Source organism: Procambarus clarkii, chromosome 38 (assembly GCF_040958095.1).
Source record: "Procambarus clarkii isolate CNS0578487 chromosome 38, FALCON_Pclarkii_2.0, whole genome shotgun sequence".
In the NCBI taxonomy this organism is placed as follows: domain Eukaryota; kingdom Metazoa; phylum Arthropoda; class Malacostraca; order Decapoda; family Cambaridae; genus Procambarus; species Procambarus clarkii.
Genome location: NC_091187.1, coordinates 24,107,797 through 24,135,320, shown reverse-complemented (window position 1 = coordinate 24,135,320; position 27,524 = coordinate 24,107,797). Strand labels below are relative to the sequence as shown.

General features: G+C 42.8%; 1 protein-coding gene across 2 annotated transcripts in view; it reads left to right on the top strand.

The window, feature by feature from the left end:
- Positions 1-27,524, top strand: part of LOC138372410 (methyltransferase-like protein 27) — a 222,129-nt gene that overhangs the window by 45,306 nt on the left and 149,299 nt on the right. For both annotated transcript variants that reach the window (XM_069337889.1, XM_069337887.1), the window contains exon 3: positions 20,932-20,974. In XM_069337889.1, the coding sequence (XP_069193990.1) occupies positions 20,932-20,974 (43 nt within the window). The remainder of the gene's footprint in view (positions 1-20,931; positions 20,975-27,524) is intronic.

The following is a 27,524-nucleotide window of genomic DNA, read 5'->3' as shown; positions in this document are numbered from 1 at the left end:
ATTGTCTCAAAAGAGCTTGGCTGGTTCAATAAATAGCTATGCCTGGCCCATGTGCTTTCATAGACCATGTTAGACATGTTATGGTAAAAAGTTGATGGAAAATATTCCACACGAGGTCACATTATCAAGGTCAAGTGACAAGTAAGGTAATCTCGCCCAGGACAGACAAGCATGGGTCCACGCGCTCGTCAACCAGAACGCGTGGGTACCCAGTGGGTGTAACCCTACCCATGTGCACGGGACTGTGTTATGGCCAGCTTGAGCCAGTAACAGGGTTCTTTCTGTTTAATGTGCCTTATAGCCTCTTCTATGATCCCACCTCCCAAGTCAATGGTAAGTTCTCAAGAATTGGCGGTAGCAAGTAATAGTGCAAGAAATAAGGGGGGGGGGAGGTTAAACAAGATGCAATTACACCTTCACCAATATATTATCTATGGAAGTATATACTTATATCCACAGTGTCGCTTTCACCCAGGACACTCAATATCTCTGCAGTACTCTTCAAATCCCCATGAGTCAACTATCTTCAAGTATATGTCGTCCACGTTCAGTGGTAGTCACCAGTGAGTTCACCTTCCTCAACATGGGTCAGTCCCCACACCGTATCGTCACGATGTCCCAATACCCCACATCTGCTCTCCAGACACTCAGTGGCAGAGGGCTTCAGCAACTTGCTGACAGGGGTCACAAATAATCACTTCCAGGGGTCTCTAACACCCTGGCAGAAGTCTCTAGCAACACACTAGCAGCACTTCTCAGCAGACCACCATTACTGTCGTCCAGTAACTCCACTTGGTCAAACCCAAGGTACATCGGTCCACACAACACTGCGTAAGTACAACAGCTATCACACTGTTTACTAACGACGGCGGCCACTTGTCCTCTCCCAGGACCAAGTCAGGAATTCGGGACTGCCCAAGGTGAACTGAGTTTCACAGCGCAATAAACTCTCCACGACACCTCTTTTGACATAAAAGTCATTAGCCAGACAGAAAGTATACAAAGAGAACTTTGGATGCCAACCTTTCTCGAGGGAACTGAAATAGTAATCGAATGCACAACCTAGATGGCGTTGATATTGTTACGTCAATCACCACCCCCTCCCCGCTCAGCTCGTTGTCGCCGTGTGGGGGCTTCGTGGGCGGCTGCCGGAGTGTGATGCTCCTTAGGACAGTCCTCTGTCCTTTTCTAGCCTTGTGCTCCTGCTGCCGTCCTCTCCAGTTCTGCTGGGCACCTTTTCCTTTTCCTTCTGTTTCGTTTTTCTCCCCCCTCTTCTCCTATCTGCTTGCCGTTTCCTGCCGACCTTTTGCTCGTTCTGGTTCTTCCATGGACTTCTTCTATTTTGACGCCCGGGTGCTTGAGGAGGCATACTCATGCACCCGTAGAACTGCAGTACCCGACGTCGAGAGCGAGGGGAACCTTTTATTGTCAATCCCCACTTCGTCACTGAACCCGATCTCGACGGACTGTCGGTTTCTTAAGGTGGCGTTTGTGGGGCGTATACTCACGACGCACCCCTAGGAGGCCCCGACAAGATCGGCGATAGCTTCTTGTTGGGTGTCCTGCCTCTAATTGTGGCTCCATGGTGGGTGTGGGGGCACATTCGTGAGTGAATTCTTCTTTTCGTCAAGATGATAACCCCTGTTTCGGCTGCTTCTGGCTTACCTTCTCAGGCTCGTGGGGTGGGCGACCAAGCCCCCGAGTCGGTCCGTATTGGAAGACCGGGCTCTGTAGCCTCCGCTGCATTGGGCCCCGACCTTGCTCCTCCTTTGGCCTCTCTGACTCCTTCCCCTGGCTCCCCTCCCTCCTCTGTGGTTGGGTCGAGCCCCAAGCCCCCAGTGGTGACTACCTCGTCCCCTGGCGCGGCTCCTTCTCTAGTTGTAACTACTGCGCCTTTTAACCCCTCTCTCTCTGGGGGTTCTCACCGCCGTCCTCGTCACGGCCGCCCTCGCTCGATTCCTTCCAGTTCTGCTACCTATCAAGCCTTGTTTGGTCCCGCTTCATGGGCCAAATATTTTGATCTCCTCCCTCTTGATTCTGCGCCTCCTGACGATTTCTCCCTTCATCGACATCTCATTGATTCCGTGGATGCCTCCATTACTTTCAACCCCACTCATCTCGGTACACGTGTCGTTGCTGCTCCTTCTCAGGATGCTGCTTCCCGCTTGGCTGCCTTATCCTGCCTTGGTGAGACCCCCGTTCGGGTCTCGAAGAACGCTCAGTTGAAAGCCAGTGTTGGCACTATTTTGCTCCCGCCCCATGTTGCAACCGGTGTTCGGGACCTGCGCGACTGCCACGACGATATTCGACATATCCTCGCTGCCCAGGGCCATTCTATTCTCCAGGTGGACACGTTTACTCGTCCCCCTCGTGGTAGTCGCCGTCAACCCCTCCGGGTTGTGAAGATTACCTTTGATGGTAGGACCCTTCCACCCTCTGTCATTCTTGCTGGTGCCAGGTGCTCTGTCCAGGAGTACATTCCTTCTCCTCGGCTCTGCAACAAGTGCTGGAGGTTTGGGCATGGTGCCCTCCGCTGCTCCGGGACTGTCTCTCTCTGTCCTTTGTGTGGTGGCGAAGGTCACTCTAAGTCGGAGTGCACTTCTCCCCAGGCTCGTTGCCTCAACTGCGGTGAGGCCCATCCTACCTTCTCCCGTGCGTGTGTCCATTACAAGCTTGAGGCAGCCGTCCTCAACCTGAAGCACCGGGAGCGTTTATCTTTTCCTGAGGTGAGGCGCCAGGTTCGCCGGCTCCCGCCTTATGCTAATATCTCTTATGCTCGCGTGTTGCGCTCTTCCTCTCCTCATCTTTCCCGCCTTCCTCAGACTCACAACCGTTTCCGGGCCTTGGACCCTGATGTGCCCACTGCCTCCTCCTCTGTTCCTTTGGGTTCTCTCCCGAAGGATCCTCCTCCTGGTCCTCTGTCTGGGGTTCCCCTTCCTTCTACCCGGTCTGTCGTGTCTTCTGTGTCTTCTTCCTCGTCCCCCTCCGATCCTCCTTCCCATCCTCTTCCTCCATCTATCGGCTCTCCCCACCGCCTGTCGGTGCGGGCGGATGTCCATCGCTCTCCTAACGGCCGTCGTGTGTGCTCTCGTTCGGCTTCTCCTGTTGAGACACTGGAATCCGTTGCCCGGTACGTAGTTGCTGGGACACCGGTCTCTTTAAGTCAGAAGCGTAAGCCTGGCTCCTCTCCTTCCTCTTCCCCGGCCGGTAAGAAGGCTTCGCTTTCTTCCTCAGCTCCTCCTTCTGGCTCTGTTGCTCCTTCCCCTCCCGTTGCAGTGCTTGCGCCCCCTGTTCCTGCTATGGAGGTTTCTTTGACCCCTGCTTCCCTTTCGGTTGCTGCTCTTGCTGGGGTGCGCTCCCCTCTTTCTACTCCCCCTCCTCCTGCTGCTGTCCTTGATGGCTCCTCTCCGTTGTCTCCTCCTCTTCCTCCTCCTCCTCCTCCTCCTCCAGACCCTGCCCGCCCACCTCTGCTCTGTTCTCCCGTTTCCTTCCCTCCGTCTTTGCTCAGTTTACCCATGCCCCTTAACCCTGACTTTGCTGACCCTGATCCTGACCCTGATATTCTTTAACGTGCTCTGTTGCTCTTTCGCCTTTGTTTCTTCCTTGTTCTCTGTTTTTGTCCTTTCTCTTCTCGTTTTTGTCCATTCTTCAATGGAACGTTCGAGGTTATTACGCCAATTTCCTCGAACTCCAACTTCTGATTTCGCGGTTTTCGCCCCTTTGTGTCTGTCTCCAGGAGCCAATGCTTGGTGCTCGTCCTGGTCGTTTTCGTGGCTATTCCTTTCTCTCCCCCCCCCCCCAGCCATTGCTGGGGCTTCTAATTCTTCTGCTCTCTTGATTCGGGCTGATGTTCCCTTTGTTCCTTTACCTTTTCCTTCGCCTCTCCATTGTTCTGCTGCTCGTATCTTTGTGGGGAAATGGTACACAGTTTGTTCCATTTATCTCCCCCCGAGTGTCCCGCTCTCTCTTCCTGATTTGAAACACCTCCTGGACTCCTTGCCGGAGCCTGTGCTCCTGCTGGGTGACTTCAATTGTCGTCATTCTCTTTGGGGTGACGTTCTGACGAATACCCGGGGTCGCCTCCTTGAGCCGTTTCTCCTCTCTTCTTCCCTGTCTCTTCTGAATTCTAATGAGCCCACTCATTTGGACTCTCGGACTCGCACCCTTTCTTGTCTTGATCTTTCTCTCTGCTCTTCTTCTCTTTACTTAGATTTCACGTGGCAGGTTCTTGATGACCTCCATGGAAGTGATCATTTCCCCATCCTTGTTTCCTTTTTCTATTTTCGCCCTTCCCTCTCTTTCCCTAGGTGGCAGTTTGCTAAGGCAGACTGGACCCTATTTACCCTCAGTGCTGCTCTCCCTGACCTCTCCCTTCTGCCTCTCTCTCGCGCTCTCCTCCTTTTTCATGACACTGTCTTCAACGCTGCCCTCCGCTCTATTCCTCGCTCTTCCTCTCGGGGTCCACGGAAGTGCGTTCCCTGGTGGAATGCGGACTGTGCTCGGGCTGTCCGCTGTAAGCGTGCAGCCTGGAAGAGGCACCGCCGTAGGCAGACGACCGATTCTTTTCTTTTCTTTCGGAAAGCGAGTGCGGTGGCCCGTAGGGCCATCCGTATGGCTAAACGTGAATGTTGGGCATCTTATGTCTCAACAATTACGTCCGAGACCCCTCTGGCCCAGATCTGGAAGCGTATCCGCAAGATAGCGGGTAAGTTCGTTCCCGATGTTTCACCGGTCCTTCACCTCCATGATACTCTTGTGGCGGACCCGTTGCAGGTCGCTTCCGAACTGGGTTCCCACTTTTCTTCTGTTAGCTCTGGTCTTCATCTTCCCCAATCTTTCCTTCTTCGTAAACCTGTCCTTGAGTCTCGTCCTTTAGATTTCTGCACTCATCTTCAGCTTCTCTATAATGATCCCTTCTCTCTCTCTGAACTTCGTTCTGCCCTGGCCCTCTGCGGTTCTACGGCGGCGGGCTCCGATGGTATTCATTATGAGATGCTTCGCCATCTCCCTCCGAGCACGTCTCAGTATTTACTGAGTCTGTATAATCTGATCTGGGAGTCGTCGTCAGTCCCTGAGGACTGGCTCGATGCCGTTGTCCTCCCTGTTCGCAAACCGGGGTCTCTGGGTACTTCCCCTAAGGACTTTCGCCCTATTGCTCTCACAAGTTGTGTCTGCAAACTCTTTGAACGTATGGTTAACGTTCGTCTGATGTGGTTCCTGGAACACCATCACCTCCTCTCCCCTTCTCAATTTGGTTTCCGCAAGTGCCGCAGCACGACAGATGCCCTGGTGAACTTGGAGGTCTATATTCGTACTGCTTTTGCTACGAAGACCTCCGTTGTTGCCGTCCTTTTTGACCTAGAAAAGGCTTACGACACCACTTGGCGTTATCATATCCTATCTCAACTTCATTCTTTTGGCCTTCGTGGTCATCTCCCTCTCTTTCTCCGCAGCTTCCTCTCTCGTCGTTCCTTTCGGGTGCGCCTTGGTACCGCTCTCTCTCCCTCTTTTCAGCAATACGAAGGGGTGCCCCAGGGTAGTGTTCTGAGCACTACTCTTTTTCTTGTTGCCCTCAATGGTCTTCTTTCCTCTCTTCCTTCTGGTGTCTTCTCCGCTCTCTATGTCGATGATCTTACCCTTTGTTGTCAGGGTGATGATTCGCCTCTCCTTCAACGCCGGCTTCAACTTGCAATTGATGCCGTGTCGTCTTGGGCCACAGGTCATGGCTTCAAGTTCTCTACTTCTAAGACTTGTGCCATGACTTTTACGCGGAAACGGGTTGTTCTTCGTCCCTCTTTGTCACTTTATGGTCATCCCCTTGAATACAAAGATTCCGCGAAGCTTTTGGGGTTATTCCTTGACACTCGTTTGTCTTGGTCTCCCCATATCTCTTACCTCCGTGTTGAGTGCTCTAAGGCCCTTACCCTCCTTCGGGTCTTGTCCCATACTTCTTGGGGGGCAGATAGGCGCACTCTCCTTGCTTTACATTCCTCTCTCGTCCTGTCTAAGCTCGATTATGGTTGCCCTGCTTACTCGTCTGCTTCTCCTTCTACTCTTCGCCGTCTTGATGCTTTGCACCATACTGGGTTGCGCCTCAGTTCTGGTGCCTTTCGTTCGACTTCCATCCTTAGCTTATATGTTGACACTGGCTTCCTGTCTCTCCAGGACCGCCGTGATCGCTACTGTCTTCGCTATCTTGCGCGGTCCTTGCAACATCCTTCCTCTCGCCTCTGTCGTGCTTTAACTTTTACCCCTCCTGCGGTTCCTGTTCCTCTTCACCACCTCCCTCTTTCTGTCCGGTTATCTCGCCTACAGGATTCTCTCTCCGTTCGTATTTCTGATGTTTCTCCTCGTGTTGTTCCTTCTTTGCCCCCGTGGAGGGTCCCTCTTCTGCGGTTTTGTACTTCCTTGACCCGTATCACTAAAGCTTTTACCCCTCCTACGGTTCTAAAACGCCTTTTCCTCGAGCACTTTTCTTCTCACTCCCGCTCCGTTTCTGTCTTCACCGATGGGTCTAAGTCAGCGGACGGTGTTGGCTACTCTGTTGTTTTTCCTGATCGCACTTATATGTGTCGCTTGCCTCCGGAGACTAGCATCTTTACAGCAGAACTTTATGCTATTCTCTATGCTCTTCGTCTCCTGCTTTCTCGTTGTCAGTCTTCCTTTGTGGTTGTTGTTGACTCTCGTAGTGCCCTCATGGCTCTCGGGTCCTTTAATCCGGTTCATCCAGTAGTTGTCGAGATCCAGCATTGGCTGTTTCTCGTTCACAGTAAATTTAAGTCGGTTGAGTTTTGTTGGGTTCCCAGCCATATTGGTGTGTCTTTAAATGAGCGTGCGGATGCTGCCGCTAAGGAAGCTGTCCACTCTTGTCCCATCTCTCGTAAAGGCATTCCGTATTCCGACTTTTACCCAGTTATCCATTCCTCAGTCCTTACCCGTTGGCAGGCTTCTTGGTTGTCTGTTACTGGTAACAAGCTACGTACTCTTAAATGTTGTGTTTCCTCGTGGCCGTCCTCCTTCCACCGTAACCGGCGGTGGGAAACAGCTCTGGCGAGGTTGCATATTGGCCATACTCGCTTAACCCATGGTCACTTGATGGAGCGCCGCCCTGCTCCTTATTGTCCTAGTTGCATTGTCCCTCTTACGGTCGTGCATGTCCTTCTTGAATGTCCTGACTTCCAGGACGAGCGTGTGTCTTGCTTTCCGACCGCCCCTCGCGGTCACCTGTCCCTCGATAGAATTCTTGGTGACTCGGATACTTTTGATATCGTTCGCCTTATGCGTTTTTGTTCTCGTATTGGCATCCTTGGTGATATTTAGCGCCCTCTGATTATTTTGCGTATTTGATGGTGCTACATAGCCTTCCCGGTTTGGTGCCTTCTTTTGATAATTACTTACTTACTTACGTCAATCACCAGAGGTCATCATCATCGACCTCACCACCTGACTGAGATAGGAAAAAGGAGCCTTTCACAGACTCCACACCGCCGCCAACAGATGGCGTTGTCTTCGACTCTTGTAATGCCTTGGAGTTGGAGTGCAGGTCCAACGATGGCGCCGAAATCGTCACTCTTCACTCCAGCAACGGTGTTGATGCCGTAACAGACTGTGATTAGTGTGGCTGTGCAAAAGCCAGAGCTTTGGACGGTTGTGTCGGAGTGATAGACCGGCTCCCATGAGGCAATCAATGTTTCTCCTTTGACGTGGAATGCAAAGTGTTAACATGGAGTTTGAACGGACTTCACCGTGGGTGATCAGCTTGAGGTGAGAGCTTTATTCGGCTTTGTCTTGGATATTTAAGGTCGAACTCCCTCTCTTCAAGGAAAAGATAACCAGTCATCGAAATCTGCATAATTCACCACCTGAGTAGCCACAGGCAGCTGTCACCTGAGACCAGCAACATCGTCAGTGTTGGTGTATGCATGGTTGGTGTATGCATGGTTGGTGTATGCATGGTTGGTGTATGCATGGTTGGTGCATGCATGGTTGTGTATGCATGGTTGGTGTATGCATGGTTGGTGTATGCATGGTTGGTGCATGCATGGTTGTGTATGCATGGTTGTGTATGCACGGTTGGTGTATGCATGGTGGGTGTTTGCATGGTTGGTGTATGCATGGTTGGTGTATGCATGGTTGGTGTATGCATGGTTGGTGCATGCATGGTTGTGTATGCATGGTTGTTTATGCTCGGTTGGTGTATGCGCGGTTGATGTATTAATGGTTGTGTATGCATAGTTGTGTATGCATGGTTAGTATATGCAGGGTTGTGTATGTATAGTTGTGTATGCATGGTTGGTGTATGCTGGGTTGTGTATGAATGGTTGTGTATGTATGGTTGAGTATGTATGGTTGTCTATGCATGGTTGGTGTATGCTGGGTTGTGTATGTATGGTTGAGTATGTATGGTTGAGTATGCATGGTTGTCTATGCATGGTTGAGTATGTATGGTTGTGTATGTATGGTTGAGCATGTATGGTTGTCTATGTATGGTTGAGTATGTATGGTTGTGTATGAATGGTTGTGTATGTATGGTTGTGTATGTATGGTTGTGTATGTATGGTTGAGTATGTATGGTTGAGTATGCATGGTTGTCTATGCATGGTTGAGTATGTATGGTTGTGTATGTATGGTTGTGTATGTATGGTTGTCTATGCATGGTTGTGTATATATGGTTGAGTATGTATGGTTGTGTATGTATGGTTGTCTATGCATTCTTGTGTATGTTTGGTTGAGTATGTATGGTTGTCTATGTTTGGTTGTGTATGTATGGTTGAGTATGCATGGTTGTGTATGTATGGTTGTGTATGTATGGTTGTGTATGTATGGTTGAGTATGTATGGTTGTCTATGCATGGTTGGTGTATGCTGGGTTGAGTATGTATGGTTTTGTATGAATTGTTGTGTATGTATGGTTGAGTATGTATGGTTGAGTATGTATGGTTGTCTATGCATGGTTGTGTATGTATGGTTGTGTATGTATGGTTGAGTATGCATGGTTGTCTATGCATGGTTGGTGTATGCATGGTGGGTGTATGCATGGTTGGTGTATGTATGGTTGTCTATGCATGGTTGCGATGTAGAGCGTTGTAAACGTGAGTATAAACGGCTTTTTTGGTGCACAATTATTGAGTGATTAGTAATCACCAAACAATTGGTGATTATCTCGGATCACTCAGAGTATATCTTCCAACGAGCTGTCTCTGTGCCTGGATCCATTGACATTATGGAAAGGTCAAGCTGTCACCCTTGGTTAAAGTGGGTGTTAGTGGTGTGTCAGTGACATGTAGGTAAGTGGGTGTTAGTGGTGTCTCAGTGACATGTAGGTAAGTGGGTGTTAGTGGTGTCTCAGTGACATGTAGGTAAGTGGGTGTTAGTGGTGTCTCAGTGTCACGTAGGTAAGTGGGTGTTAGTGGTGTCTCAGTGTCACGTAGGTAAGTGGGTGTTAGTGGCGTTTCAGTGACATGTGAGTAAGTGGGTGTTAGTGGTGTCTGAGAGAAGGGAGGGAACTATCAGGGGAAAGAGCCAAGCCATTACGATTATACTGCACTTGGAAGGGGTCAGGATAAGGATTTAGGATGGGACGGGGAAAAGGAATAGTGCCCAACCACTTTAACCGCCGGGGATTGAACGCCGACTTGCATGAAGTGAGACTGTCACTCTACCGTCCAGTCCAAGTGGTTGGGCTAGTGCCATCTGAGTGACGCGCGTATTTTGATTAATTGTGTATTTTGATAAGTGTGTGAGTAGCCCATTGGGTCCAAGTGACACCTTATTATTACTTTCGTCTGTGTGATAAAGCAATAACAAGTGTACAATTATTATTATAACTATTGAAGACTTAGTGAAATTAATTAACTTTGTCTGCGTGACAGAGTGATTAACGTAGTCATTAAACAGATCCACAAAAGCCTTGATGAGGGATCGAACCCGTACGCTGGATGTTCCCAGTCTCGCTCCAGTCGACTATAAATTATTAATTCATTCATTCATTATTAACTGTCTAAGTGGCAGTGATTAAATAAAGTAATTAAAGTGTTAAAGTAATTACTTATGTTGGATTGTCTCAGAGACAGTGTTTATTGCATTGTTAAAGTGTGTTAATATGAAATGTTTTGATACTGCCAGTGTCGAGTGCAGTAATGACCAGAGTGATCAAAAGTGTTCAAGTTTGTTCACTATTGTTCATGCCCTGTCTAGAGGGTCGAGACTGTGGTGTCAATTATCACCTGTCAGAGTGGTGGGAATGAATTCCTGCTGCAAGAAGGTGTTGTTAGCTGTTGATGTGACACTCTTAATTAACGTAACGTAATTTATGTCCTTGTGTATTAGTAAGTTTGTTGAATAAATTTATTTTGGTAGTACACATTCCTTTACTTCGTGCCACATTCTGAAGTACTGCAACAGCCAGAGTGGGAAAATGTTGTAAGTGGAGTGCATCAAGGCTCTGTCCTGGGACCTCTGTTATTCATAACACATATAAATGATTTGGATTCAGGTTTGAGCAGCAATATTTACAAATTTCCCGATGATACAAAAATCGACAGTTGTCTCAGTACATCTTCACATATCAAGTACCTTACCCACTACTACACACTCACGGACTGTTAAAACAATTGAAATTTTGTAGACTTTAAACCCCAATTGCCAACAGCACTCAGCGGGCACAGTTAATTTTCATCAAATCAATTCACGATGTGAGGAAACACGAGTATCATTTGTGCGACAAGACTTAGTGGTGTAAGGTACTAGATATACGAAGGCGTATGGAGCGTCTAACTATCTGGGTTCAAAGCCTTCACGAGGATGAGTTTTCTGATATATATATACAGTATCCACTCAATTTAACAGCCTATATGGGGCTGAGCCCAAGTCGTTATTTACGGAGCTCCGTTATTTCCGACGTTAAGTCGGGTCGGGTAATTTTTCAAGTAACATTCAGGTAGGATATATTTTATACTGTATAACTAAAATTAAATAAAGTTCATTGTGTAATTGCATTCCAATTTAGTGCACGGCCGACGATTAAGCCAGTTGCTGGCTGCTGCATGGATGATGTGTAAACACGCTCTGATCAAGTCCAGATGGGTGGGAAAAAATTGATTCATTCCTTTGTATTGAAAAATATTTCATGTATCAATCAGCGAGTTAATATTGTCTTAATAAAATTTTAGAGATGTGTTTTGATTTACCCTGAACAGTGCAGGTAATGTATTTTTAATGTTACGACACAGGCTGTGGCGGCCATGCCATAACAATGGCGATCGAGCCTTGTCACTGAGAGCTAGCCAAGACGAAATATTTTGAGCTCACCTTTTCTCTGCTGACGATAGAATATACATTTGCAGAGACTAATATGTAGCTTTTGTTGAAAAAAAACAACTAATATCTTGTAATACTATAATAAAATTGGTAAATTGACTGACTTTTAATGTTACAACACACGCTGTGGCGGCCATGCCATAACAATGGCGATCGAGCCTTGTCACTGAGAGCTAGCCAAGACGAAATATTTTGAGCTCACCTTTTCTCTGCTGACGATAGAATATACATTTGCAGAGACTAATATGTAGCTTTTGTTGAAAAAAAACAATTAATATCTTGTAATACTATAATAAAATTGGTAAATTGACTTACTTTTAATGAAGCTGAAGATTACGAAGCTGTGAAGATTACGTCATCCTCTGCAGCGCTTGTTTTATATTGTTTATGTTGTATACAGGGTACATACTGTATGTACACTTATTTTCAGGCATATTTTAATAGAGTATCCTTCTGTTTCTTGATGTCACTTACTGTACTTTTCCCGATGTTAAACTCTGCTGCTGGTCGTGCATGAGAATATCCTTTATCAAGTTTCTTAATTAACTCCAGCTTCTGTGCAACCGTCAGGCGCTTCCTTTGGGTAACTTTTGGCATTTTGTAAATTAAAAAGATCACAATTACAGTACAGTAATATCCTTCACAATTGAAGCTAGCCGCGCGAGTTCACGGTAAACAATGGGAACACATGGCCGGCGGAGTACATACTAGGTCCGTGGGAAAAAAAATACCTAGTGCCTATACATACTATAAAAGGTATTTATTAAGAAAACAAAGACTTTTGCTTAATAAAAACTGTTTCAAAATATTTTATTAATAATAATTTACAATTTTCTTCATTAAAGTGAATCATTTTAAAAGAAAATTAAGATGTAATATATGACTCTGGACGATCCAGGTCGGTGGCGGCCTGGTCGCCATGTGAGGGGATGCTGATGCCACAACAAACCCAATACCGACTGTCGGTAATATCGACCGCAGACCGGTATAGCAGGCTCTAGCTACTGGGCTCCCAAACCGGTCGTTAATACCAGCAGATCGGTATAAAAGAGGCCGTTAAATTGAGTGGATACTGTATATATATATATATATATATATATATATATATATATATATATATATATATATATATATATATATATATATATATGAATCTGCTTTGATACAGATCACCAAAGAAAGTAATTTGAATATTAGCAGTGGTCTATATAACTTAGATCCATTTCTAATAGATCAGCTAAAGGGCGATTTAAGTAGGATCATTGAAAAACATTTGTCTCACTAATTTATTGTATATATTTACCTCTTTATGTTATAATTACCTATGTATTATGCTTGTATGTCTGCTGTATCAGATGGGCCATTGGGCAACATCGGATGGGCCAATGGGCCGTCTGCGTTGTCCAAGTATTGTACCTCACCTTACTTCACCACTCTCTCCTGCCTATATATACTGTATATATATATATATATATATATATATATATATATATATATATATATATATATATATATATATATATATATATATATATATATATATAAAGTAGCTGATGCCATGCTCAGCGCCGCAACATCAGACAAGGAGAAAGCCCGCCTCAGAGCAGTGCGTGCCCCCCATGCAGGAGACTTCCTCCTGGCAGTACCCATGTCAGCAATGGGCACGCGCCTAGATCCAGAATCCCTTCGTGTAGCAGTGGCCCTCCGCCTTGGTGCCCCAATTCACACTGAATACAAGTGTATTTGCAACAGGGTGGAAGCAGACCAATACGGACTGCATGGGTTGCATTGCGGAAGCACAAAGGGCTGGCATGCAAGACACAGCGAGGTCAATGACATCATCAAGAGAAGCCTCGTCTCAGTTGGGTGCCCAGCGGAGAGAGAACCTCGCATCCTAGGGGTCCAAAACCCGGATTTCCCCGCACTTCGCCCTGATGGCATCACCATATACTCATGGAAGGAGGGTAGACAGTTGGTGTGGGACTACACATGTGTATCCACCCTGGCTGACACCTATGTACACTTCGGAGCTGATCAAGCAGGTGGGGCGGCCAACCACAGGGAAACAGCAAAATCACTCAAGTACAGGCGACTGGAAGGTCAATACCTCTTTGTGCCCATAGCGTCTGAGACGCATGGCCCCTGGGGCAAGAGTGCCTTGGGATTTCTCAAGGAATTGGGTTCCAAGCTCATTGACGTCACCAGAGACCCAAGGGCTTCCAGTTTTTTGTTTCAGCGTCTTAAGTGTGGCGATCCAGAGGGGAAATGCTTGCTGCGTCCTCGGTTCCTGTCCAGAAGCGGAGGAGCTTCAAGAGATCCATAACCTTTAGGCATTTGTCTTGTATGTTTTGTAACCTTTAAATACACAATAAAGGAAAAAAAAAAAGGGAAGGGGGTGGTAGGAGAAAAGCACACAGAAACTGTATTGGAGGGGACCTACATTCCCTCCAATGCTTTATGTGTGGTTTCCTCCGAGGCTATGGGTATGGGTCCCCCTTCTTCCAGCCAGAGGTGGTACTCCCTTCCCTATATATATATATATATATATATATATATATATATATATATATATATATATATATATATATATATATATATATATTTATATATGTCGTACCTAGTAGCCAGAACGCACTTCTCAGCCTACTATGCAAGGCCCGATTGGTCCATATTTCTTGATGCTTCTATATTGGAGGGGAGTCTTGAGGTGGGTACCTTACCTTGAGGTTACCTTGAGGTGCTTCCGGGGCTTAGCGTCCCCGCGGCCCGGTCGTCGACCAGGCCTCCTGGTTGCCGGACTGATCAACCAGGCTGTTGGACGCGGCTGCTCGCAGCCTGACGTACGAGTCACAGCCTGGTTGATCAGGTATCCTTTGGAGGTGCTTATCCAGTTCTCTCTTGAACACTGTGAGGGGTCGGCCAGTTATGCCCCTTATGTGTAGTGGAAGCGTGTTGAACAGTCTCGGACCTCTGATGTTGATAGAGTTCTCTCTCAGAGTACTAGTTGCACCTCTGTTTTTCAACGGGGGTATTCTGCACATCCTGCCATGTCTTCTGGTCTCATGTGATGTTATTTCTGTGTGCAGGTTTGGGACCAGCCCCTCTAATATTTTCCACGTGTAAATTATTATGTACCTCTCCCGCCAGCGCTCAAGGGAGTACAGTTTTAGGCTCTTTAGTCGGTCCCAGTAGTTTAGATGTTTTACTGAGTGGATTCTAGCAGTAAAGGATCTCTGCACGCTCTCCAGTTCAGTAATTTCTCCAGCTTTGAAAGGTGCTGTCATTGTGCAGCAGTACTCCACTCTAGAGAGCACAAGCGTTTTCAAAAGTATCATCATCGGTATAGCATCTCTAGTGTGAAAAGTTCTTGTTATCCAACCTGTCATTTTTCTTGCAGTTGTGACGGCTACTTTATTGTGTTCTTTAAAGGTAAGGTCTTCCGACATGAGTACACCCAGATCCTTTACATTGCCTTTTCGTTCTATGTTATGATTTGCCTGAGTTTTGTACGTGGTTTCCGTTTTTATATTTTCATTTTTTCCATAGCGCATGAGCTGGAACTTATCTTCGTTAAACACCATATTATTTTCTGTAGCCCATAGAAAGACCTGATCTACATCTGACTGGAGGTTCGCCGTGTCCTCTATGTTGCCTACTCTCATGAAGATCCTAGTGTCATCTGCAAAGGATGATACAGTGCTATAGGTTGTGTTCTTGTCTATGTCCGAAATGAGGATGAGAAAAAGTACTGGAGCAAGCACAGTACCCTGGAGGACTGAGCTCTTCACGGTTGATGGGCTGGATTTTATTTTGTTGACTATTACACATTGGGTTCTGTTGGTCAGGAAATTGTAGATCCATCTGCCTATTTTTCCGGTAATTCCTTTTGAACGCATTTTATGTGCAATAACACCATGGTCACATTTATCAAAAGCTTTTGCGAAATCTGTGTAAATTACATCCGCGTTATGTTTGTCTTCCATAGCATCTAATGCCATATCATAGTGGTCCAGCAACTGCGACAGGCAAGAGCGCCCTGTTTTGAAACCATGTTGTCCGAGGTTATGGAGTTGCTGTGATTCCATTTATTTTGTGATTTTACTTCTTAGCACTCTCTCAAAAATTTTTATGATGTGCGATGTTAGCGCTATCCATCTGTAATTTTTTGCCTCTGCCTTATTTCCTCCCTTATGAAGTGGTGCTATCTCTGCTGTTTTTAGTATATCAGGAATAACGCCAGTATCTAGGCTTTGTCTCCACAGAATGTGGAGGGCCTGCGATAGTGGTTTTTTACAGTTCTTTATGAATATGGAGTTCCAAGAATCCGGGCCTGGTGCAGAGTGCATAGGCATACTGTTTATGGCTTCTTCAAAATCCAGTGGGGATAGAGTGACGTCTGATATATGATTTGATGTTGGTATCGTATCCATGAAAAATTCATTTGGGTTATCAATCTTTAGTGTGTTTAATGGCTCGCTGAAAACAGAGTCGTACTGCGTCCTCAGTAGCTCGCTCATTTCTTTGTTGTCATCAGTGAAAGTTCCATCTCCCTTTCGCAGGGGCCCGATACTAGATGTGTTTTTTGATCTTGATTTTGCATAGGAGAAAAAATATTTCGGATTTCTTTCTATTTCACTGATGGCCTTTTGCTCTCTTTGCCTCTCCTGGGTTTTGTATGATTCTTGTAGCTTCCGTTCAATTGTTTCTATTTCTCTACCTAACCTTCTTCGCCATTCTTGAGATAGGGTGCGACTCTCAAGTTGTTCCGCGATTCGTTTTCTTCGCCTATATAGGGAACGATGTTCCCGTTCCAATCTGCATCACTTTCTCTTTTTTCTTAGAGGTATGCGGTTTGAACATATTTCTAGTGCTACTGAGCTTATTTTTTCCAGGCACTGGTTCAGGTTTGCATTTTCTAGCTGTTCTTCCCAGTTTATTTCTGTGAAGTCCTGGTTTATTTGCTCCCAGTTTATCTGTTTATTATTGTAGTTGAATTTGCTGAAATCTCCTCCACCGGGAATCTGGACTGGTTTTGAAGGTCTACTCCCCATGGTTGTCATAACTTCAATTAAGTTGTGATCTGAGTAACAGGTATTTGTAATCATTATGTTCCTGATCAATTCATCATTATTAGTGAAAATGAGGTCCAGGGTAGAATATAGTTGTGCATTAATTGGCTGTTGATTGCTGGTGTTGACTTCTTAATGTGTAGTGCCTCGCAAACGTCAAGCCGCCTGCTATCGCTGTATCTATCGATGATTTCTGTGTTGTTTACTAGGATTTCTCTGGCAATGGTTTGGTTGTGGGAAGAGATTATATGTTCCTTAATGGAGCCCTGTTGCTTATGCATCGTTAAACGCCTAGAAAGAGATGTTGTTGTCTTGCCTATATACTGGGTTTTTTGGAGCTTACAGTCCCCAAGAGGGCATTTGAAGGCATAGACGACGTTGGTCTCTTTTAAAGCGTTCTGCTTTGTGTCTGGAGAGTTTCTCATGAGTAGGCTGGCCGTTTTTCTGGTTTTATAGTAAATCGTCAGTTGTATCCTCTGATTTTTGTCTGTAGGGATAACGTTTCTATTAACAATATCTTTCAGGACCCTTTCCTCCGTTTTATGAGCTGTGGAAAAGAAGTTCCTGTAAAATAGTCTAATAGGGGGTATAGGTGTTGTGTTAGTTGTCTCTTCAGAGGTTGCATGGCGTTTCACTTTCCTTCTTATGATGTATTCGATGAAACCATTGGAGAAGCCGTTGTTGACTAGGACCTGCCTTACCCTACAGAGTTCTTCGTCGACTTGCTTCCATTCTGAGCTTTGGCTGAGAGCACGGTCGACATATGCGTTAACAACACTCCTCTTGTACCTGTCTGGGCAGTCGCTGTTGGCATTTAGGCACATTCCTATGTTCGTTTCCTTAGTGTAGACTGCAGTGTGGAAACCTCCGCTCTTTTCAATGACTGTTACATCTAGAAAGGGCAGCTTCCCATCCTTTTCCATCTCGTAAGTGAAACGCAGCATGGAACTCTGCTCAAATGCCTCCTTCAGCTCCTGCAGATGTCTGACATCAGGTAACTGTGTAAAAATGTCGTCAACATACCTGCAGTATATGGCCGGTTTCAAGTTCATGTCGACTAAGACTTTTTGCTCGATGGTACCCATGTAGAAGTTTGCAAACAGGACACCTAGGGGAGAACCCATGGCGACCCCATCTACTTGCTTATACATGTGCCCATCCGGGCTCAAGAAGGGTGCCTCTTTAGTACAAGCTTGGAGTAGTTTCCTTAGAATATTTTCTGGTATGTCAAGAGGAGTACAGGCTGGATCACGATACACTCTGTCGGCTATCATCCCGATTGTCTCGTCCACAGGTACGTTGGTGAACAGTGATTCTACGTCCAACGAGGCTCTTATCCCTGTGGCCCGTGTGCCCCGCAGTAAGTCAACAAATTCCTTTGGAGACTTCAGGCTGAAGGTGCAAGGGACATAAGGAGTCAGCAGGCCGTTGAGTCGCTTCGCCAGTCTGTACGTGGGTGTGGGTATCTGGCTAATGATTGGCCGAAGTGGGTTTCCAGGCTTGTGTGTCTTGACGTTTCCATACGCATATCCAGGTTTATATTCCCCAATGATCTTTGGCAGGTGGAGTCCTGATTTCTTGGCGTTCACAGTTTCGATCGTTTCGATATATTCTACCCACCTCAAGACTCCGCTCCAATATAGAAGCATCAAGAAATATGGACCAATAGGCTTTCTACAATCACTTCCATTCAATACCCATTGTTTCGTGTTCTGTCTTGTGTTGATGAATTTAATACCCTGTTAAAACCACCTCACCCCATCCACCTCACTAAAATGTAGATATAAACAAATCGGAGATGTGTAAGTTCTATTCAGTTGTGTATGTGTAAACTAAAGTCTTTGAAAATGTAATAAGTTTTACGAAATGCGCTCAAGTGTCGCGTCAGACTAGAAATAAAAATGAATTTTGGAGAATTGATTTTTGAATTACCACCAACAGTGAAAAGAAATGTACGAAAGATTGAGAAAATTCGTGTTAGAATTATTAATCTTACTTTTTCGGTCATATTTAATAATAGATGTCTACAGGAAAGACTGCTACCAAAATATACTAATATATATATATATATATATATATATATATATATATATATATATATATATATATATATATACATATATATATATATGTCGTACCTAGTAGCCAGAACTCACTTCTCAGCCTACTATGCAAGGCCCGATTTGCCTAATAAGCCAAGTTTTAATGAATTAATTGGTTTTCGACTACCTAACCTACCTAACCTAACCTAACTTTTTCGGCTACCTAACCTAACCTAACCTATAAAGATAGGTTAGGTTAGGTTAGGTAGGGTTGGTTAGGTTCGGTCATATATCTACGTTAATTTTAACTCCAATAAAAATAAATTGACCTCATACTTAATGAAATGGGTAGCTTTATCATTTCATAAGAAAAAAATTAGAGAAAATATATTAATTCAGGAAAACTTGGCTTATTAGGCAAATTGGGCCTTGCATAGTAGGCCAAAAAGTGCATTCTGGCTATTAGGTACGACATATATATATATATATATATATGTCGTACCTAGTAGCCAGAACTCACTTCTCAGCCTACTATTCAAGGCCCGATTTGCCTAATAAGCCAAGTTTTCCTGAATTAATATATTTACTATAATTTTTTTCTTATGAAATGATAAAGCTACCCTTTTCTCTATGTATGAGGTCAATTTTTTTTATTGGAGTTAAAATTAACGTAGATATATGACCGAACATAACCAACCCTACCTAACCTATATTTATAGGTAAGGTTAGGTTAGGTAGCCAAAAAAAGCTAGGTTAGGTTAGGTTAGGTAGACGAAAAAACATTAATTCATGAAAACTTGGCTTATTAGGCAAATCGGGCCTTGAATAGTAGGCTGAGAAGTGCGTTCTGGCTATTAGGTACGACATATATATATATATATATATATATATATATATATATATATATATATATATATATATATATATATATATAATATGGGGTCCATTTAAGTCTTGCCATAGAAATGATACTCGAGTTTCCTTATATAGTAAATATTTATATATATTTCCTCACATATATACTCTTGACCCCTGAAGGATTCGAACCCAGTTAGCCATAGTCTCCATACCCCTGGCAGTCCAGTGCTGTAACCACTTAGCCAGCGATTGTCTAAGGGTGTTGGGAAGTTGTGAGACCTACTTGCATCCAACAACACTCCTGGCATTCATTGGGCACAGATATTTCATGAAATCACTTCAGCATGTTAGGGTCACATTATTATCAAGTGTGTGTAAAGCTTAAATGGTCCACAAGCCAATATTCAACCGAAACATTTACATAAACTCCAGTTTTGTCACTATGAATTTTTATTTTTTAAATACAATGCTTGATTTCATTTGTCATTTCAAATATATTATTTTTCTGTTATGTATTTGTTATTAACTCTTTGATGTAACAGTTCTATTTTCCCTATGCATTGCTACATCCAAACAATCTAACTGTACTATTAGATTATCTTATTACTGATGTATTTGGTATCTACATTGAAACACTTGATATTACAATTTTCTAGGCCTCTTAGATAGTAGCCTAATTCAATTATATATTCAGACAATATTTCCTTTTCTTCACCATATATTTCTAAGCTATTATAAAACCAATAGTTTTCAAGATTATGATTTTTAAGAATATAAAAATTCCTCTTGCAAACTTCGTGTGCTTTTAATTTAATAAGTGTATTGAATAGCTTGTCATTATATAATATAGAGTAGTTGGTTTATATCTATCCTGAAGTAACACAGTTCAGGGTAGGTATAAACAAAAATTTTGGTTAGGAAATATATTATATGATGATTATATAAACGTGCACTAAATTTGGTTTGGAAACTAATTGGTAATTTACCCAAAATAAATGACATATATGCGGCTATTATAAGCGTATCACACACTTTAAAACTATTTTTGTTCTTTCATTTCAAATCATGTAAGTGACTACTATTTATAGAGAGCAAAGATTCAGGTGATATTTGCACTTTTATTACCCTATAAAACAGCTTAATATTAAATACCAATAAGGATATTCTCAGTGAAAATTCGTGTTGTTATAAAATACTAGACGTGCATAATGAAATAAACACTACTTATATAATTAGTAATAGTTTTAAAACACTATAATAATAAGCTCAGTTATTATTCTTGTCATACTTCATAATAATATTCTTGTCTCTTACTTCATAATAATATTCTTGTCTCTTACTTCATAATAATATTCTTGTCTCTTCATAATAATATTCTTGTCTCTTACTTCATAATAATATTCTTGTCTCTTACTTCATAATAATATTCTTGTCTCTTCATAATAATATTCTTGTCTCTTCATAATAATATTCTTGTCTCTTACTTCATAATAATATTCTTGTCTCTTCATAATAATATTCTTGTCTCTTACTTCATAATAATACTCTTTTCTCTTACTTTATAACAATATTCTTGTCTCTTACTTCAATGACCAATTATTTCATTAATGATTAATTTACTAAAGAGTGGAATATATTCCACAGGTACCGGCGCTATTGGCCTTGAGCTGCACAAGAAAGGATTCACGTGAGTATAATGGGAAATTGTACCAGACAATCCCTTCTGATTAACACATTTGTAGCGGAGTAGTCTGCCTAGTTGTTTTACAACCGAAACGTCCTGGGCTCGATAAGAATGAAGGACCGTGTTAGGCAGGTCGTATATATTTCCAACAACTCCCACTCATATATTTGTCTAACAGAACCTCCAAACTATCGAGGGTTTTTGTCTACCTGACATTACATGGTAACTTGTTCCATAATAATGAATCCAAAGTTCCTTGCCAGTGTTCCCCCAATATTCCTGGTCAGTGTTCCCCAATATTCCGGGTCAGTGTTCCCCAATATTCCTGGTCAGTGTTCCCCAATATTCCTGGTCAGTGTTCCCCAATATTCCTGGTCAGTGTTCCCCAATATTTCCTGGTCAGTATTCCCCAATATTTCCTGGTCAGTGTTCCCTTATTTTTCTGGCCAGTGTTCCCCAATATGTCCTGGTCAGTATTCCCCAATATTTCCTGGCCAGTGTTCCCTAATATTTGTTTTAAATCTAGATTTATTCAACTGAAATTTATTATTTAGTTATTTTCTTAGTTTATATTTTTAACATATCCACTTGTGAACATTTTTCTTACATTTGATAACCCATTCTGCTAAAATAATAATACTTATAATCACTATTTCCTTAAATGTACCAAAATGTGCTGTTAGCCCTAAAAAAGCAAAAATTTTGTCCAATTAATTGGTAGACAAAAGTAAAACCTGACTTAAACAGTCTTAGGCCTAGTGTAGCCCATTTAGGTACAATATTAGTTCTAACATAGTGTGCGTGGCAGTGTTTGGACTGGTTAGGTTGCGTTAGGTCTTTCAGCCTCATTTGTGATGTAATAGAATGTCATTTTGGCGAATTCAGTAATACAAAATGCATGCAAACGACGAGTCACAATAACATTGCTGAAATATGATGACCAAACCACAGGTCAGAAAATTAAGAAACAACGGCGTTTCGATCCATTCTGGACTAATATCAAGTCAAGTAATCGAAAGAAAGCGGAAGAGATAAACAATACGAGGAAACAGAGTGAGGTGAAAGGTGGAATGAATGAAAGAGAAAGATGAAGATAAGAATCAGAGGAATGGTAATAATAAGATAAACGGTAAGAATAAGATGACAAAATAGATAAAACGTAGCAATAAGATGAAAGTAAAGACTAAGGGAAAAAGGTAAGAAAAGAGAAATGGCAAGAATAAAGAGAATAGGTAAAGTAAAGGTAAGATTAGAATTTAGGGTAGGGGAAAAAGCAAGAAAACAAAAGAGGAAAACAGGTATAAACATGAAAAAGTTATAAAAATAGAAAGGTTAAATAGTAAAGTAAAAGAAAACAGCAAGAAGCCTGATGAGGAAGAAAGTATCTAGTAACGAAAGAGACAGAGAGGAAAGAGAGGCCAGATGAGCAAAGATAAGTCATATATATATGATAAGATATATGATAAGTCATATATATATACGTCATAATATATTAGTTTATTTTGGTAGCAGTCTTTCTTGTAAACATATGTTGTTGAATATAACCGAAAGGGTAAGATTAATGATTCTAACCCAATCTTCTCAATATACTTATGTTTTTCTTCACTGTCGAGGGAAGTTGAAAAATGAATGCTCCAAAGTTCCTTTTCACACTTTATTTATGGTCTGACGCCTAAGGAAGCGTTGTGCAAGTCACTCCTTACATTTTCAGTGACAAGTTTTACATGCAATGTCAACGCTTATATTTGTTTGGGGTGAGGTGATACACCCCAAGCGAAATGCACATGAGGTGGAGAGTGAGGCGTGAGGTGAACATGATTGAGATGAATTAGCAGATGAATAGCATATGGGGTATTAACGGTACTGCGTGTTTTATGTTCTTGCGTCAACGGTTTCTGTGTTGGTTCGGGGTCTCGAAGTGGATAGAATGTAATTATGTGTTAATGGGCTGTTGGTTGCTGGTTTTGACTTTTTGATGTGTAGGGCCTCGCTGATGTTGAGTCTCCTATTGTCGTTGTATCTACTGATAATTTCTGTGTTGCTTTTTAAAATGTCTCTTCTGATGGTCTGGTTGTGTGAGATTATATGCTCCTTGATGGAGCCCTGTTATTTGTGCATTGTTAATTGCCTAGAGAGAGATGTTGTCTTGCCTATATACTGAGATCTTTGGGGCTGACCGTCCCCAAGTGGGCATGTGAAGGCATAGATGACGTCAGTTTCTTTCAAGGCATTCTGTTTGGTATCTGGAGAGTTCTTCATAAGTAGGTTGGCTATCTTCTTGTTTTTATTATAAAATGTTAATTGTATCCTCTGGTTTGTGTCTGTGTGGATAACGTTCCTATTACTAATATGTTTCAGGACACTCTCCTCCGTTTTTATGAACCGTCGAAAAGCAGTTCCTGGAAAACAGTCAAATAGGAGGTACAATTGTCGTGTTTGTTGATTTCTTCAGTGGTTGCATGGCGTGTCACCTTTCTTTCAATGACGTCTTCAACATAACCCTTAGAGAAGCCATTGTTGACTAGGACCTGCCTTACTTCGTCGAAGCAGAGTTCTTTGTCGACATGCTTCCAACCAGAGCTGTAAGTGAGAGCTCAATCGACGTAAGCGTTGACAACACTTCGCTTGTACCTGTCTGGACAGTCACTATTGGCATTAAGACACATTCCTATGTTCGTTTCCTTAGTGTAGACTGCAGAGAGGAAGCCACCATTTCTTTCTGCGACTATTACATCTAGAAAGGGCAGCTTTCAAGTCCATGTCAGCTAAAACCCTCTGCTCTATGGCTCTATGGTACCCATGAAGAAGTTTAAAAACAGGACACCTAGGGGAGAACCCATGGCATCCCCATCTACTTGTTTATACATGTGCCCATCGGGATTCAAGAAAGGAGACTCTTTAGTGCAGGCTTCGAGTAACTTCCTCAGTATGATCTCTGGTATGTCTAGAGGGGTACAAGCCGGATCACAACACATTCTGTCCATCCTGAATGTTTTGTCTACAGGCACGTTGGTAAACAGCAACTCCACATCCAGAGAGGCTCTTATCCCTGTGTCTCATGATCCCCACAGTAATTCAACAAATTCCTATAGAGACTTCAGGCTAAAAGCACAAGGCACATAAGGAGTCAGCAGACTGTTGAGTCGTTTAGCCAGTCTGTATGTGGGTGTGGGAATCTGGCTGATGATTAGCCGAAGTGGGGTTTCCATGCTCGTGGGTCTTGATATTTCCATATGCATAAGCAGGTTTGTATACAAAGATCTCAGTACATAGGCAAGACAACAACGTCTCCCTCAAGGTGATTAACAATACCCAAACAACAGGAGAATATTTTTGAGTCAGTCGTTCATAGACTGCCAGGGTTTCCAGGTAAATTTCCCAGTCACTCATAGACTGCCAGGGATTCCAGGTAAATTTGGTCAGTCCTCCATACGCTGCCAGGGATTCCAGGTAAATTTCCCAGTTTCCGATTTGGAGTTAAATGTTTTATGGCAGAAATTGAAAATAATTTCAGAGTTCAAAAAAAGTTTGTTAAGAAAATACAGTCTCCGTGGTGTAGTGGTAAGACACTCGCCTGGCGTTCCGCGAGCGCTATGCCATGGGTTCGTATCCTGGCCGGGGAGGATTTACTGGGCGCAATTCCTTAACTGTAGCCTCTGTTTAACGCAACAGTAAAATGTGTACTTGGATGAAAAAACGATTCTTCGCGGCAGGGGATCGTATTCCAGGGACCTGCCCGAAACGCTACGTGTACTAGTGGCTGTACAATAATGTAACAACTCTTGTATATATCTCAAAAAAAAAAAATCTTATAGAAAAATTCAGGGGGCAAAGTCCGCTCCCATCTTACTGTAAATAAACTCTACATTCAATTTTTTTATTTTTTTGGGGAAAAATCACTCATTCATTCATAAGGAGGAAATACAAAAATTTTCAGAGTTCAGTTTTATGAAAATATTTTAGAGTTCATATAATCATAGAAGTTTATTTACGAGTTTAAGACCGAAATTTATAAATAAGACCATTTTCAGAGAATATTGTCATAGAATTTTTGCTAAGGAAAATAGACATCTTAGCAGTAAGTTTTAGTTTTTATACTCATTCATGGCTATTTCACCTGTAAAAAGACCAACAGGTATTCAGAGTCCAGTTGAAGACCGATTTCCTTCAGAGACCATTTTCAGACCTAAATTAGTCAGAAAACATTTTCAGACCTAAATTAGTCAGAAAACATTTTCAGACCTAAATTAGTCAGAGACCAGCTGATACCGAAATAATGTCTGAGTCCAGTTTGTGCCTGAAAATATTCAGAGATCAGTTGAAGATCAAAATATGACAGAGACCATTTTGCACCAAATAATTTCAAAGATCATATAAGACCGAAAAAATTTCAAATTCCAGTACAAGACCGATGTTCTTCATAGTCCAGTAAAAGACTGAAAATTACAAAAAGACCGAAAGAGTCCAGTTTGAGCCCAAAAGTATTCAGAGTCCATTTTCAGACCAATTTTCATCAGAGTCCAGTTTGAGACCCAAATTTGACAGAGTCCAGTCTCAGCCTGAAAATAGTCAGAGTCCAGTGAAAGACCGAAATTAATCAGAATCTGTTTTAAGGCCCAAATTTTTCAGAGACCGCATTTTATAGGCATAATTTCGCTACTATTACCCCAATATTAGCTTAATTTTAAACAGTCATATTTCAGATGTAGTAAATGAGATCAAGTCAGTAAATAAGTTCTAGTTCCTGTTCCCTGCATTAGTTTATTATTACAACTTCTTTAGTATCGAATCAATTTCTTCGAGATTTAAAACAGCTATTTTAGATGTAGAAAAATACAATAATTTTGTTCCTGAGCTCCAGTTCTTGTTTTTGCCTTAAACCCCCTCTCATATCTTCGTTAATACCCCAAAAAATTTCCCTAAATTTTTAAACAGTTATATTTCAAACATAATAAATCAAATCAAAGCAGTTAACGAACTCTAACTCCTGTCCCTGCCTGTCCCCTCTCAAATCTTCGGTAATACTTAATTAATATCCCTGAAATTATAAACCTAGTCATTTCAGACATAGCAAAATTTATCCAAACAATTACTGAACTCCAGCTCCGGTCTCCTACCTTACCGCCTCTCATATCACCGTTAATAACTCAAAGATTTTCACGAAATTTAAAGCAGACATACTTCTAATTGAGTAAGTAAAGAAAATAGAGTTACCGAATTCTAGTTTTTGTCCCCTGCCTTAGTTCCCTGTCAAAATTCCGTTATTTTCCGATCATTTTCCTTAAAATTTAAAACGTAGCTATTTCAGATGTAGTAAATAAGATCCAAGCAGTTACCGAATTCTAGTTCTAGTCCCTTGAGTTAGTTCATTTGTCAAAGTTCTTTATTATCAGTCCAAATCACCGGAGATTCAAAACCCAACTACATTTCAGACCCCAGTAAAATAAATCAAAAAGCAAATTACGGAGTTCCAGTTCTTGTCCTCTGCTTTAGTTCAATGTTCATTAAAATTAATTCAGATCAAGATGCTCTCCAGTCTATTGCCTTTATCAAAAGTAAACATATCCTCTCCTTTAATATCTTTTCTTTACTCAGCTATGTAAATAATCACTAACGAGCTAATATTCACAAGGAAATAAAAATCACACGGTCAGATCGGACCTTACCTTCAATATCCTTTGTTTACTCAGCTATGTAATAATCACACGGTCAAATCACTCCTTACCTTGTCATCCCTTACCTCCCCCTGCCCCTTACCTTCTCCCTCCCTTACCTTCCTCAACTCCCTTTTGCCCTTATCTCCCCACACCTTTTACCTCCCCCCCTTTCCTTCTCATACCTCATCCCTTACCTCTCCCGCCCTTTACCTTCCCTCCCCAATTCTCTTTCGCCCTTATCTACCACACCAATTACCTTCCCTCCCTTACTGCCCCCAACTCCCTCAGTCAGCTCGTCTCCCCCCCTACTCCCGCTGCATCTCGCCCTCACCTCCAACTCCCTCATTCATCTCACCCTCACCCCTTACTCCCGCTTCATCTCGCCCTCACCCCCTACTCCCGCTTCATCTCGCCCTCACCCCCTACTCCTTCATCTCGCCCTCACCCCCTACTCCCGCTTCATCTCGCCCTCACCCCCTACTCCCGCTTCATCTTGCCCATTCTCCAACTTATCCAAATTTTCAATAATCGTACTGTATTTGTATGTTCTCTCCATGTTCTTAAAATATCCTCACAAATGCCCATTCCATGTTTTTCTCCTGTTTTTCCATTTTTTATGTGTTCTTTGTCATATTCTCCATGTTTTCTGTGTTCTTTGTCATGTTTTCATGCTCTCTGCAAGTTCATATTCTGCGCATGTTCACTATGCTCATCAGCTTTTCTTACATGTTTTCTACATTCTTTGTGATGTTCTCATAATGTTCCCATAAGAACATTAGCATGTTCTTCACAAGTTCATCACATTCTCTTACATGTTCTGCAAAATGTTCACAGCATGTTCAGTTTATGTTCCCCTCATGGTCACTGTGTTCATCACCTTCTTCTATATGTTTTCT